The 14,689-nt window shown below is 48.8% G+C and overlaps 1 protein-coding gene and 1 long non-coding RNA gene across 2 annotated transcripts in view; one reads left to right on the top strand and one right to left on the bottom strand.

Moving 5' to 3' along the window:
* Positions 1 to 2,131, bottom strand: part of TGM3 (transglutaminase 3) — a 39,898-nt gene extending 37,767 nt beyond the window's left edge. Inside the window, exon 1 of the mRNA XM_073878473.1 lies at positions 1,975 to 2,131. Within this exon, the coding sequence (XP_073734574.1) occupies positions 1,975 to 2,131 (157 nt within the window). The remainder of the gene's footprint in view (positions 1 to 1,974) is intronic.
* A 2,029-nt stretch (positions 2,132 to 4,160) lies between these two features.
* On the top strand, positions 4,161 to 11,828 carry LOC141370243 (uncharacterized). The gene is made up of 3 exons (XR_012374132.1): positions 4,161 to 4,655; positions 10,485 to 10,730; positions 11,089 to 11,828. It is a non-coding gene; the product is annotated as an uncharacterized lncRNA (long non-coding RNA).
* The last annotated feature ends 2,861 nt before the right edge of the window (positions 11,829 to 14,689 follow it).

Raw genomic sequence — 14,689 nt, 5'->3', positions numbered from 1 at the left:
CTCACTGTCTGTGACCAAATGCCATCTGCTTCCGGGGCCTCCCCTAGCCCAAACCCTGGCTGAGCTTAATGTCCTCCTCCCGCCAGCCCCCACAGTGCTGGATTTGGATTTGCAATGCAGCCTAATGACACTCTGCCTTGCGGGTCGCTTGCCTATGAACTGGTGTTTCCAAGCACGGTCCGGCTGTGAGCTCACTGAGGGCAGAGACTCCAGCTCCTGTGTCTGGGTCCCCCACTGCACCTGCCGTGGCTCCTTTCCCTGGCTGTCCTACGCGTAAAGTTCATTTATTCAAGAAACTTCTTCTGAGCACTGCCTGGCTGAGTGACTTGGTGCTGAGCTAGGAATTGCATGCGTGACAACGTGACAAATCCAAGGGAATGAAGGTATCCACCTGTGTCTCCCCTGCCTTTTGAAAAATTGAATTTTTTTCCTAACTGGCTAGTGTCTACATTCTGTCGTGACCTTAGGACATCTCTGGTTGATTTAGATGTTGAGTTTTTAGAGCTCAGAGTCTTCACGAGTCACGGGCACTGACAGGCTGCATGCGGCTGCGGGGTGGTCTCACGGCGGGCAAGCTATGGGGGGGGTCCCTGCAGGGCCTGCGGAGTGATGGCCGTGCGCTCGCCCCCTGGGGTGAGCATGTGCCGGGGCCCAGGCTCCCTGCCCCCGGTTTCCTCTCATGGTGAGAGTGGTCAATAACAGAAGGAGCCCGGAGTCTGTCTACTCCAGGCCTTGCATCTTACAAACGGGAACCTGGGGCGTGGTGATGTCAAGAAACACAAAGGCAGTTGGGAAGAGAGCTCAAAGGAGAAACCAAGGTCAGTACCGTTTTCCCGCGTCCCAGATGCCACACGTGCTCATCTCTGAGCTCAGCTCTGGTAACAGGACAGAGTGGAAAGGGCACTGCTGGGACCTCATCTGGGCTCTGCTCCCAACTTCCTATGTGACCCCGGCAAGCCTGCCCACCTGGAGGAAGGGAGATGGCCTAGGTCACACTGACATCCCCTCGTGCTACAGTCTGTATGGTCCAGAGCTCTTGTTAGCAACCTGGCGCGAATGCATGTTCACAGGAGGAAATGGGGGACAGGGGAGGGGCTCGTGTTCGCAGCCACCCTGCCCTGGGATTTGGGATTACCCAAGTAACCAGCATTCGCCTTTTGCATCATGCTGAAGGGTTTCTTTGGCAAACCTTCCCGAGGTCCTAACGACCATTCATGGTATTTTACAGGTTTGACTCATGCCCTGTTTGGGTTTGGCATTGCAGTCAACCCACGAGGCTGAGCACCCCTGACAGGCAATAATTAGCACGCTGCCTGGCAGGGGCACCGACTAACGAGAGCCCAGATCCTCAGCAGTGACCACAGGGCCAAAGAACCTGTACTCCCCGTAGCTCTTTCTCACCCCCTTCCCCGGTGCTGCTCGAAGGGACAGCTTCATGGCACACCTACTCCTGCTGCCACGGGAGGTTTCAGCTCATCAAGTCGCTTTCAAAGAGCCTGCGGTGCTTCCGGATGTGTGGTTTACTTAGGAGCATTCCAGCTGTGCTAATGATTTTTTTTTAAATAAACTTACATGCTGTCACTCTCGCTCTCTCTTGCACTGAGATGTGCTTTCCTTTGCCTACGTTCCTGACAGCTGGAACAACTGCACTGAGAAATAGGGGAAGCAGGGCTCAGCCGGCTTGAAAAGGCCAGGCATGTCCATCTGTCTAAGGGATGTGACGTCCAGCTGGGTGGAATACCCGGCCATTACTCAGGACTACATTTCAAACATGTCCTACCCCTGGAATCGCGCTGGAGGGACGAGGCAGCCCCTGAGAAAGAGGCGCCCGTGAATACCATCCTTCAGTACTAAGATCTCACCTTCAGAGCCCCCCAGGGCAGTTGTCCCAAGCCAAACACGGGCCTCTCAGGCTGGCCCGGGAGAAGCCTGGGCTTCCAGCAAGGACCTGGAGAGAAGATGCCATGCACTCACCCGTCATGTTTGCCTTCCTCTGCCTCTTCTGTGGGAATGGCACGGACAGACGGACGGAAGGTGTGGGGAGACGGCTGGGGATGTCCTTACCATTTATAGCAGCCTCTCCTACACATCTAATTAGAATTCTAATGAGGTGGGCGAGGCACCAGGTCATTCCTGTAGTGCCTGTAAACGTTTCCCTTACAACATACTTGTCACCCAATGGAAGGTCATCCTGCTTGTGCAAGACCAGCTTGGGCAGAAGAAGGGAGATAAGAAATGCCAGGGGTTCACTTTTGTGATTTTTTTTTTCGAAGACGAACTTCCCGGATTGCAGAGTTTAGGAAATGATGTCATGCTTTTCTCAAAGGACCTTGTCCAGAGGTGGTGCTAAAAAGTCCTCTGGAGGGGGCAGATGGATGTTTCTACAGAACCCAGGAGCAGGAAACGGGCATGGTCCTTTCTCCATGTACACAGTGTTGGTATTTTCTGCTTGCACAAGAGGTAGGAGACACTCATCACGGCCGGCTTATTGAGGCTGCAGTGCTGCAGAAAGAGCGCTTGGTTTGGAGCTTGAAGCAGTGGGTTCTGACGCACGCAGGGCCCTGGGCCATCACTGAACCTCAAAGCCTTGGAAGCCCTGTCTGTGACTGGGGGGTCATTGTGTCCACCCTTCTCCGCTCCTTAAGTGCTGGGAACAATCAAATGAGGTGGTACAAGTGTGAAGTGCACGGATGTGGACTGTCATGGAGTAAATCCAGACCGAGGGGAGACTGTTCTTTCTAAAGAGGCAGCAGGGACAGCCACAGAGCTAGTCGTGGTGACATGGTTTCATCCCGGTTCTGCCCCACAGTCTCTGCAGGAGGGAGGGTAAGTCATGGTCTCTCTCTGAGCCCACATTCTACAAGGGTTTGAAAAGGATCGGGGGGCAGGGGATGACTCTGATTGCATTTTGCGTTCGCTGGCTTGTCATTTACACATTTTTCAAGAAATCCTAGTGTGGATATTTACAAGCACCGGGGTTTCCTGTGATCAACAAAGGAGTTTAAAAACATCATAATGCTTCAAGGAGTCATGAGAGAGCAGAGATTGCTCGAGGCCTCCCCCAGGGGTAGAGTGGGAATGAAGACCGAGCACCACCATAACAAGATCGGGTTTCTAGGGAGAAGGTGGCAAGACTGGGCCTCAAGGAAGGTGAGACCGGACAGACAGGTGGGAGGGAAAAGAGGAATCAGCATCCTCTGTCTGTTCTCTTGGCTCCCACAGCATTTTGTACCTGGTGCACTTTGGGCCCCAGAAGGCCATATGCATCTCACTGCGCTGGTTCATCTGCTTAGGTCTGCCCCCATCCCTAGACTGAGCTGTTGAATATACAGGCTGTGTACTATTCGCATCTTCTCTGAGCCGAGCAGAGGGCTTGGCGCACGGCAGGAGCCACATAGTTTTGAATAAGTGAATCAACCCATCACCATAAACATGGAAATATTAACTACCCTCAATTTAGTGCTCCCCGTGGCAGGTCAAACACTTCACATCTATTACCTTTTCTCATCTTGAGAGCAATCCCATGACATAGGTACAATTATTGCTATCTTGCAGTGGGGAGAAACGGGTGAACTTGAATCTCTGCAGCCTGGAGATTCACACCCATATGTGAGCGACTCCAGAGCCTATTTGAAGTCGGCTGGCCAAGTGAGGTGGGAAAGACTGAGTTCTCTGGAGGGTCCAAGTAAGGTGGCACTGTGCCCATGCCAAGCAGAATGCAACCCCCTCTTGGCTCCGGCAGATGACCAAGAAGAGAGAAGAGGGCAGAGGGGTGTCTGGCACGGAGTTTGGGCCCCAATTGTGGGTCTTGGCCCTTGCTATGACACTGGCTCTGTGACTCTGAGCAAAGCCCTCCTTATCCTGGGTCAGTCCTGCAGAAACCCATAGAATGGTGCATTGTTTTGGCTGAGGGTCTGAAAGTGCGCTGTACACTCTCGAGTGTGGCATCAAGAGGGGTTTGTTTATTATTACTTCTGTTGTTGTTGTTGGCTAGGAGCTGAGAAGAATTGGACCCTGGGCATTCCTTTCAGAACAAGTTGCCCTAAGATGTACTATTTTGGCATGTGGATCATTTTGAACTGAAAGCAATCAAGGCCCACAAGACTTAGGAAGAAATGTTGACTTCCCCACTTCCCCAACTGCCTACAATGTTTTTTTAGAGAGGACCTGCTCCAGGAAGGGAGCTGTCACCATAGATAATGGCAGTATGACATGAACCAGGTTCGGTGGACAGGGAGGAGGCCGGCAAGGCCCGTCTGATCCAAGCCCTCCCTTTGTCCCATTGTTCCTGGGATCTGCTGAGCCAAGATCTGCTCAGCAAACCTTTACCCTTCCTGTTCTTCCTGTGCCTGGCCTTCCTTCCCTCTGAGGCCCCAGACCCTTTCGTCCTTAGCCCAGAATGACATAGATACCTCATCTTGCCTGACTGTCTTTGGAATCTCTCACATTTATGTGGTTTCTCTGCATGGATGTAATTAAACTTGATTTTCTCTTACTAATCTGTCTCGTATCAATTAATTCGCAGAGCAGCCAGAAGAACCTCGAGGGGCAGAGGAAGATTTTTCCTCCTCAGTAGTTGGCCTAACTGGCAGAATAGACTTCCCTGGCCAGAGACGCTGCAGAGGAGAGATCCTAGGACGAACCGCCCAGCAGAGGTAAGAATTCTTACCCTGTCAACAGCCCGGACTCTCTTTCTGTGGGGTCTGGTGGAGCCAAAGTGGGGAGAGTCCTTTTTCTATCTCTAAATTGAGATGAGCAGGAAAATGTTTGTGGAAGTAGTTCCTTGGGTTTAGTGACTCTGGTAAATTTGGGTTTTATGGATCCATTTCCTCTCAGAGAGAGTCACTGCTTTTCTCTGTGTCTTTTGTGTCATTTGTCGTAAGAAGGAAAAACTATAGGGTATGAACGCAGGTGTAGGTCCTCTAAGTCTGCAGCTGGAGTGGCCTTAGACTCGGGGAGCTCATGGTTCTCACCAGACCAGTGTCTGTTTAGACAGCTGTGCTGTGGGTCAACGTGCACATGAGGTAAAGGCTGTTGCTAAGGGACATCTTGGAAGCCAAAGTCACAAAATTGGTGGGCACAGATGGAGCACTTACGAACTGTTAGAGCACTTGCCACCTAACCCCGAGACTCCCTTTTTCAGATAAGTGGGCCACAGAATGGGTTAAGGGGACACTAGGTCACCTGACAACCTCAAGGACACTTCCGTGGGTCTTACAGGTGCTCTGTAAGACAGCACACAGTCCCCCACCCTGTAGCGCATGCCTCCGAGGGACCAAAGGCTTAGCTAAAGCTGTTAATGTGCATATTAAAAAAAACTGGGTGAGGTTTTCCCTTTCATCTTGTTCTGGGTTCTGAGAGCTTCACTTTACGACCAGCAAGAATACTCTCTCTGGTCTCCATCATCGAGAGGAGCACTTCCTAGAAGTGGAAGAGGCTGGTGCTCCAAGATCTCCTCTTTGCCCAGCTGTGCCAGCTCTCGGGGGGGAAAAAAAGATTTTAGGGGTGCCCGGCTGGCTCCGTCGATAGAGCATGTGACTTCTGATCTCGGCATTATGAGTTCGAGCCCCACGTTGGGTGTAGAGATGACTTAAAAATAAAATCTTAAAAAAAAAAGACCTTAAAGCCACAATTCTTGCTTTTGCAACCTGAATCTTCGGAAAGGCAAAAGCTTGACTCTGAGAGAATGCAAAGCCCATTCCCTATCTTCCTCCAGACGATTGCAGATGTTGCAAGAACCTAGAACATTAAAAGAAAAATTGTGCTGGACTTAAGAAAAAAGGAGAGTTTGGGGCCGCCTGGCTGGCTCAGTCACTGAGCGTCTGCCTTTGGCTCAGGTCATGATCCCGGGGTCCTGGGACCCAGCCCCGCATCGGGCTCCCTGCTCTGCGGGAAGCCTGCTTCTCCCTCTGCCACTCCCCCTGCTTGTGTTCCCTCTCTCGCTGTGTCTCTCTCTGTCAAATAAATAAAATCTTAAAAAAAAGAGAGAGAAAGAAAAAAGGAGAGTTTAAGAAGCAATTTCCCTAAACTGTATCACCCTCAGAAAGTTCATTTTTCTCCTCCTGAGAGACAATTTCCCCTCAAATGACAGGTCAGCTGAACTTCAGCCACACCCCAGAGCCCACCATTAAGCCTAAAATAGAGGATGGAGAACAGGATTTCTTAATTGACACTGGTGTGGTTTTCTCCATTATCTGCTCAGAGGATTTCCCTCCAGCCATCCTCTCTGATTCCATCCAGGTTGTCCGAGTCTCCGGGCAGCCCGTTTCACTGCCCACATCCCAGACCGCCCCAATATCTTAGGCTCTCTTAACACCATTCATACCTTTCTAGTTTCTTTTTTTTTTTTTAATTTTATTTATTTGACACAGAGAGAAAGCACAAGCAGGGGGAGCAGCAGAGGGGGAGGGAGAAGCAGACTCCCTGCTGAGCAGGGAGCCTGACGTGGGGCTTGAACTCAGGACCCAGAGATCATGACCTGAGCCAACTAAGCTACCCAGGTGCCCCAGGCCTTGCTCACCAGCAAGGCTTTTTGGTAGAGATGTGTTATGTAAATTTTTTTGTGTGTTATGTAAATTTAATGCCACTTTAAAATGTAGTGAAAAGGGCATTTTTAGCTCCCTTCCCTCAGACCAAGCCCCAAATCTCCTACTTCCTTTGCTAGAAACTGATTCTGATTTTAATTCCTCTGAAAATATCTTTTTTTTTTTTAAAGATTTTATTTATTTATTTGAGAGAGAGAGAATGAGAGATAGAGAGCACGAGAAGGAAGAGGGTCAGAGGGAGAAGCAGACTTCCCGCTGAGCAGGGAGCCCGATGTGGGACTCGATCCCGGGACTCCAGGATCATGACCTGAGCCGAAGGCAGTCGCTTAACCAACTGAGCCACCCAGGCGCCCTGAAAATATCTTTTTTTAAAAGATTTTATTTATTTATTTGAGAGAGAGAAAGAGCATGAGCAATGGGGAAGGGGGCAGGAGGAGAAGCAGGCTTCCCGCTGAGTGAAGAGCCCAACCCGGGGCTCGATCCCAGGACCCTGAGATCATGACCTGAGCTGAAGTCAGATGCTTAACTGACTGAGCCACCCAGGCGCCCCTCAAGAGGAGGTGTTTAAAAGATGTTCTAATTAGTCCTTGGGCTACACACGCAAATGGAGTTGGATTGAGTGCCAAGCCTGTGTGCATTGCATTAACTTTGGAGAAGGAAAAAACGAATTCCATCAGTAGCTCAATACGGGTTCCCGCCACTATAGATAAGTAGAGTGTCCCTATGAAATCTTTCGCAAGCCAAAGTGGCAGAAAATGAAGAAAGCAATTGCTATCAGTTTATGTGGAAAAATATTTTTGAGTGTTCCCAGACCCCAAATTAACCTCTCTTTAGCTTTGATGATACCTTAGGACACATCTTGCTAACAGATGCACAGAATAAATCAAGACAAAGCATGGATGCTCACAGACACACTTCGAAGCTATGGTGTCTTGATGCTGAGATGCTTTGTGTAGGTCCCTGGGAAGGAGCTGGGCGGGGCCGCTCTCAGTGCTGGGGGCGTGTGCAGCCTCTATAAGGGCTCACTGCGCAACAAACGCTGAATGCTATTTTTGCTTCTCGCCTTTTTTCTGTAAAAACGAAAATCCTCTTAGGATTTCTTTCAGTTAGCAAAAGCAGGGACCAATATAGGTCTTTCATAAACGCCAAGTGGTGTAACGCAGACTTTTGAAAAGCGGGGGCCACTTGGATCCTCTGTCCAGCCTGACTGAGTGAGGAGTTGAATCTATAATAGACTTTCTCTTGTAGCAGGGTGTTCTTTTCCTTACTTCTTCACCCTGGAACACTCCAATCTTGCCAGTAAAGAAAGAAGGTAAATTTGACGGAGACTGGAATCAGATCCATCTATTTGTGCAAGACCTAAGGGCCAGAAACCTTTGTTCTTCCTCTGCATCTTGTAGTCCCAGATTTGGCTATTATTCTTAGTTCGATTCCTGCTGAGGCAGCCTGGTTTACAGTAATTGATCTCTGCTCAGCTTTCTTTTCTATCCCATTGCACCCTGACTCACAAATTTCTTTTTGCATCTACATTCAGAGGGAGACAATTAACATGGACTCGCATACTTCAGGAATATTGTGAGTCTCCCTCAGTATTTTCCAAGTAATTGAAGCAGACTTGGATTCTATAGCCTTTACCCAAGGCTCCATGCTTGTTCACTCTCTTGATGATCTTTTACTTTGTGATCAAACTAAGGTCTTACAGACCCTCATTCTGCTAAAGGCACTAGCTGAACCAGGCCAGAGAGCCTCCAGTCCCTCTTCAATGGGTGCAAACAACTATTACCTACTTAGGACATGAGATAATCTTGGGGCATTTGAAAGCTCACCCTAAAACGCCTTGAGTCAATTTTATCCATCTCTTTTCCCAAAATGAGAAAGCAGTTACACAAATTTTTAGGGGCAGCTGGCTATTGCTGCCTGTGGATCCCTAATTTTGCAACCCTTGCTAAACATCTGTATGCCCTTCTCCTAGATACCATATACCCTGGCCCTCGGAGACATGGACCTCCTTTGAAGCCTTGGAACTAACATGTCAGCACCCCCAGCTCTTGGCTTGCCGACTTTTAACAAATCTTTTCATCTACACTGCCATAAAAATCGTGGGATTCCTACTGGCATTTTAGGACAATCTTGTGCCTCTCAGACATATCTTATGGCATATTTCTCGTGCCAGTTAGACCTTGCGGCATCAGGGATGGTCCCATGCTTGCATGCAGCAGTGGCTTCTGCCAGTTTGATTGACAAAGCCAACGCACTTACATTAGGTTTCCACATCCATCTCTGTGTTCCCCATGCTGTGTCTGCTCTCTTAAAAGTTCATAAAACCCAGCACCTCTCTACACAGTGACAGACCCCTTGTGAACAAGCTCTTGACTAACCTTTCCATCATCTTAGATGGTTGTCACACTTGAAATCCAGCTACCTTACCGCCCCCCGATGATGGAGAGCCCACTCTATTCCCCATGATTGCCTTACAAGTATAGAAATGGTCTCAAAGACACAAGAGGATCTCTCAGACATCCCTTGAAACACCCAGACTGACTTCTATTTTGTGATGGCTCCTAGAAATGGTATTTCTGGAGAAACATAATAACTGGGTATGCGATAGTTTCCCCACGTGCACAGTGGTGGCATATTCTTTGCCCGTTAAAATCAGCCCACGTGGCTGAACTCCTAGCTCTTACTAGAGCTTGCATGTTGGCAGGAGGGAAACCTGCCACTATTTACGCAGCCTGCAAATATGCTTTTGGAGGCTGCCATGCTGTTGGCACACCATTGCTGGTACTCCAGTTGCTAATGGGCATATAATTGTTGACCTATTACAAGCTATTCACTTCCCTTCTAAAGTCACCGTGGTTCATTTGTTCATTGTTCCCAAATTAAGGAAACGGATGCTATATCTTTAGGAAAGGATAGGACTAACAGAGCTGCTAAATATGCAGCCCCAAATGGCCCCCCTTATCTTCTCTCCACCCAATTTGCAAACCTGCCTTTGTCCTTGACCAATATGATTAACTTGCAGGCAGATGCCCCACAATCTGAAAAAGACAGTAGCATACAAATGGGTGCCAAACAATTATCAGATGGATTATATATTTGTCGGGCCAAATGGACTTTCTATAGCCCTCCCCCCCCCTTTTTTTTCAACCCTTTGGCTTGTACTTTTCTTCCACCAAATGGGACATATGGGCAGTAGGGGATAGTTAAGGAACTAAAAGCCAATTGGTTTTGCCTCAGCATCCACAAAATTTCTGACCAAATTATTTTCCTGTGTACTACTTGTGAATCTCACCAAATTTCTGGAAGAAATCGATATGCCCCAGGACGTCCTCCTAGGTCCATGCTGCCCTTTGCGGTACTTCCGATGGATTTTGTACATTTGCCCTCAGCCTTGGGCTATTCTCACTGTTTGGTTATTCTCTGCACATTTAGTAGATGGACTGATGCCATCCGACTAGACCAGCTCATGCCACAACAGTGGTAAAGAAATTAATAATTGAGATTGTTTCTCATTTTGGCATCCCTTTAGGGACTGAATCAGATCAAGGAACTCATTTTACAGCAGAGATAAACCACTTGCTTGCAAAAACTCTGGGGTACTCATTAAGATTTCATACCCTGTATCATCCTTGATCATCAGGGTAAGTGGGACATAACAATCTAGACGGAGAAAGGACTTCAGGAAACATCTGTCAAGAAACCAGACTTAAATGTCCAGAAGCATTGTCCTTGGCTCTTATAAAGATCCAGGATGCTCCAAAGAGGGGCACGGATCAACTCCTTTTGAAGTAGCATTTGGGTACCCAATGCTTACCCAATGGGCATCTCTCAAACTTCTGTGGGTTAAGTGAACATTACAAGGACTGAAGTGAACAATTTAATGCCATGACTAGCCATCTGGGGGAACTAACTAGTATACTAGAAGCATATCACCAACAGGTGAAAGAAGCATGGCACACACTGACGGACGAGCCTTGCCATCCCTTCTGACCGGGAGACTGGGCGTGCATCAAGGTCTTTAGAGGCAAGCATGTGCTGTCACCTTGCTGGGACAGACCTTATGAGGTACAGCTAACCACCCACACTGCTATCAAAATAAAAGAAAAATCCTCCTGGGTTCACGCAAACCATGCCAAAGCAGACCCAGATCACCGCTCTCAAGACCACTGGAGACAAGCCTTACAGGTAACCTTAATGTGAGGCTTTCCGGGGCCAGTTCCCAGGCACCAGAAACGGTCAGCATCACAAAGTAGACAGCTTTTCCTAAGATCACGGAGCAGGCAACTTTCCTGTCACCCATCCCTCCTTTAAAACAAACAAGCAAGCGAACAAACAAAAGCACCCTACATTCACACTACAACCCAACAACAACGACAAAACCAAACACTCCTTTTCTTATTAAGACTTTTCCGTATTCATGAATCAGAAAGTTGGCTGGAGAGCACGGGTCTCGATCTGTTCCATTTCCTGTCTCTAAGTGTCCACTCTGGGCGCCTTTTCAATCTGTGTCTTGCCCTTATTAATAAGCGCTCCTTTTCAACAGGTCGCATGCAGAGTGCACATCTCCTGGGCCAGGTGACCGCACCCAGCCCCAATACCGGATGGCCCTGCTCCTGGGACTGGGAAGCTGCTCTAAGGAGCCGCGGGGACATGTGTTTCCACTTGTTCTTTCCTGTTTGTCCTCGTTATAATCCTTGTCTTCCCTCCCATGGTGGCTCCCTCGCCACTCAGCGACTAGCCCATTTTCTCTCTCCACAGTCACAGGCTCAGCTTTTAAGATGTGAAACTTCCAGGGGGAGTTTCAGAGGTGGGAACCCTGGAGGTTCAGAACGAGTTGCCCTAAGATGTGCTACTTTGGCATGTGAATTATTTCGAACTGAAAACAACCAAGGCCCACAAGACTCAGGAAGAAACGTCGACTTCCCCACTTCCCCAACTGCCTACAATGTTTTTTTAGAGAGGACCTGCTCCAGGAAGGGAGCTGTCACCATAGATAATGGCAGTATGACATGAACCAGGTTCGGTGGACAGGGAGGAGGCCGGCAAGGCCCGTCTGATCCAAGCCCTCCCTTTGTCCCATTGTTCCTGGGATCTGCTGAGCCAAGATCTGCTCAGCAAACCTTTACCCTTCCTGTTCTTCCTGTGCCTGGCCTTCCTTCCCTCTGAGGCCCCAGACCCTTTCGTCCTTAGCCCAGAATGACATAGATACCTCATCTTGCCTGACTGTCTTTGGAATCTCTCACATTTATGTGGGTTCTCTGCATGGATGTAATTAAACTTGATTTTCTCTTATTAATCTGTCTCGTATCAATTAATTCGCAGAGCAGCCAGAAGAACCTCGAGGGGCAGAGGACATTTTTCTTCCCCAGCACTTTCAATGACCTGGCGAGGCCACTTGCAGAGGTGACAGGGAGGCGGTGCCACAGAGGTCACATAGATGTGGGTCCAAATTCTGGTCCTGCCAAGTCGTCTCACTTCTCAGAGCCTCCATTTCCTCATCTGTAAAGTTGAGGTTGAGATGCAGCAAGAATCAAAATAGACAATCAATAGAAAGTGCTTAACACAGTGTCTGCCTGGCATAGCCCAGTGCAATCCGTTAGTGTGGGCATTATTAGTCTTCTTATTAGCCTTATAGAACCCTCCAGTCCTGAGTGGTGCAGATTTTGCCCTGGGACCCACAAGCATGGACAGAGGTGCCTGCCCACTTGGTCTTCCTTTGCAAAGGTCTATGGCTGATCAGTCTTAACCCCGGTGTGGTAGAAAGAAGCCCAGGTTGGACTCAGAAGACCCGATGGAAAGCCGGGCTCTGTGGTGTGCCCACCGTGGGACCTTGATGGAATTCTTTTACTTCTCTGAGCCTCAGTTCCCTCACTGGCCTATCTACACACCTTTCAGGGCTGTAGCAAGGCTCAATGCCATGAAATCCTGAGTATGACACTCCTCTGTAGGTAAGGTGGTATTGCAAAGATGTCAGGGCTGGGCTTCCTTCCTCCTCTCCCTGATGCCCTGGCCAGCTCCCTTGCAACCTGCTGACTGACCAGCAGCAGGGCCCTGCCTGTGCCACCCCAGAGTCTGCCTTTAGTCGGCCTAATGTTAGCTGCTGGAGGATTGCACCATGGCTGTAGCCACAGCCCAAGTAATTTGCATGTTTATGTCACAATTTTAGCTAAATGACTTTCAGTTCATAGGTGGAGTCACCCAGCTACATGCAGGATGAAATTCCTGCTTGGCCACACTCTGCACCTTGGACTCCAGTTAAGATGGAACATGCACATATGGGCTTTATTTTTTTTTTTAAGATTTATTTATTTATTCGAGGGGGGGAGGGGCAGAGGGTGAGGGAGAGAATCTCAAGCAGACTACCTGCTAAGCGTGGAGCCAGACATGGGGCTCGATCCCACGACCCTGAGATCATGACCTGAGCCAAACCAAGAGTCAGATGCTCAACTGACTGTGCCACTCAGACACCCCCAAATACGGGCTTTTTAAAAAAGACAATGCTGGGTGATGGGAATTAAAGAGGGCATGTGATATTATGAGCACTGGGTGTTATATTCAACTAATGAATCGTTAAACATTATATCAAAAACTAAAGATGTACTGTACCTTAGCTAATTGAATTTAAATAAAAAAATAAAAACAAAATGAAAATAAAACAGGCAATGTTAATCATTTGCCTTTTTCCTCCCTCCAGTTAAGGGATTTAGGGCAGCTGGAGATTTGCAACCTGTGGAGAGGCACAGAATCTTATGAGATGTCATCGACCCAGCCTTTCTCCAAGCCCAAGGATCCCCTTTCCTGACAAATTTCTCTTGAAAACTCCAGTGGTGGGGAACTTGCCACTCTTAAAGAGCCCCGCCTCACACTAGCCAGGTCTGCCTGTAACAGTCATTTCTGGGGTGCTTCTTCTGTTCAAGGAGTATCTTCCCCCATTTCATAGGAACTGCATGAGGGCAGGAACTGTCTGCATCCACCACTGGCATCCATCAGTGCATGCCTGTGCCTGGGGCATGCCGTGAGCTCTCACTAAACTGGGGTTCAAGTGCGTTGAAAGGACCAGAAAGTTCTTCCTCATTTGAACTGAGAATTTGTCCTCCTAGAGCATCTACCCGGTGATCCTCATTGCTTCCCCTGCAACCCCTCATTGAGCCCACGTGAAATAAGTCCGTTCTCCCTTCACCCAGCCATGACCATGTTCTCCCCCAGCATGGGGGCAAGTCTGGCAAACACCTCCCCCACACCCCGCAATAAGTTTTCTCTTTTCCAGGTTCAACGTCCGTTTCTTCAACCATTCCTGATGAGTCCTGATTTAGAGATCGCTCCCCATCTTGGTGAGATCACGTTACTCGCCTCCTCTGAAACCTTCAGTGGCTCTTCACGGGCTCCTGCAGTCCAAATTCCCTAGTCTGGCATTCAGGGCCCTTCAGTGTAAATTCAACCTTAATTTCGTTGTTTTCTCCTCCTCAGCAAAACACATCGAATCCTTTTTCCTAGAACCTGACCTGCTTGTCCTTGCCTCTACACGAAAATGCCCTTGCCGGCAACACCTTCCCCATTCCTTCTGGCTAGAGGTCTCTTCATTACCAAGGCCCCAAGCAAGTCCCTCCCTCCCTCCCCATCCTGCCAGTGTATTGTGGAAAGAGGGTTTGCAATGAAACAAGCAAATCTAGGTGTCAGTCTCAGAGACACATTTTCACTGATCACGAGCATGAGCGTGTATTTTTATAATCACACTGACCCTGGGCAAACCACTTAAACTCTCTGAATCTAAGGCTTCTCCTTTGAAAAATGTAATGATCCCCGCACCCCTCACCCTTTAGAGCAGTCTGAAGAATCGTGAGATGACCTACGGAAAGCCCTTTGTAAATGACCAGACGCGTCGACTCCCCCCTACCTCGGCGCCTCTCGGACATGCTCTGTGCCATTCACCAGGCACTATCAACACACCATCTAGACGTGTCTGTGATGCTTCCTTGGGAGGGGAGTCGGCCAGCCCACATGGCTGGCTGCCATTTCCTCATGCCGGTCTCCGTGCTAAGAGTTTCATAGCAGTTACCGTTTAAGCCTCCTGACAACAAGGAGATATTCCTATTCCATTGCTCAGATCAGAAACCAGAGGCTGGGAGAAGCTACAGAACTTACCA

This window comes from Callorhinus ursinus, unplaced genomic scaffold (genome assembly GCF_003265705.2).
Source record: "Callorhinus ursinus isolate GAN/ISIS: 27379988/994484 unplaced genomic scaffold, GSC_fseal_2.0 scaffold29, whole genome shotgun sequence".
Classification (NCBI taxonomy): Eukaryota; Metazoa; Chordata; class Mammalia; order Carnivora; family Otariidae; genus Callorhinus; species Callorhinus ursinus.
Note: the sequence above shows the minus strand (reverse complement) of the source record. Positions and strands in the feature narration are given on the sequence as shown.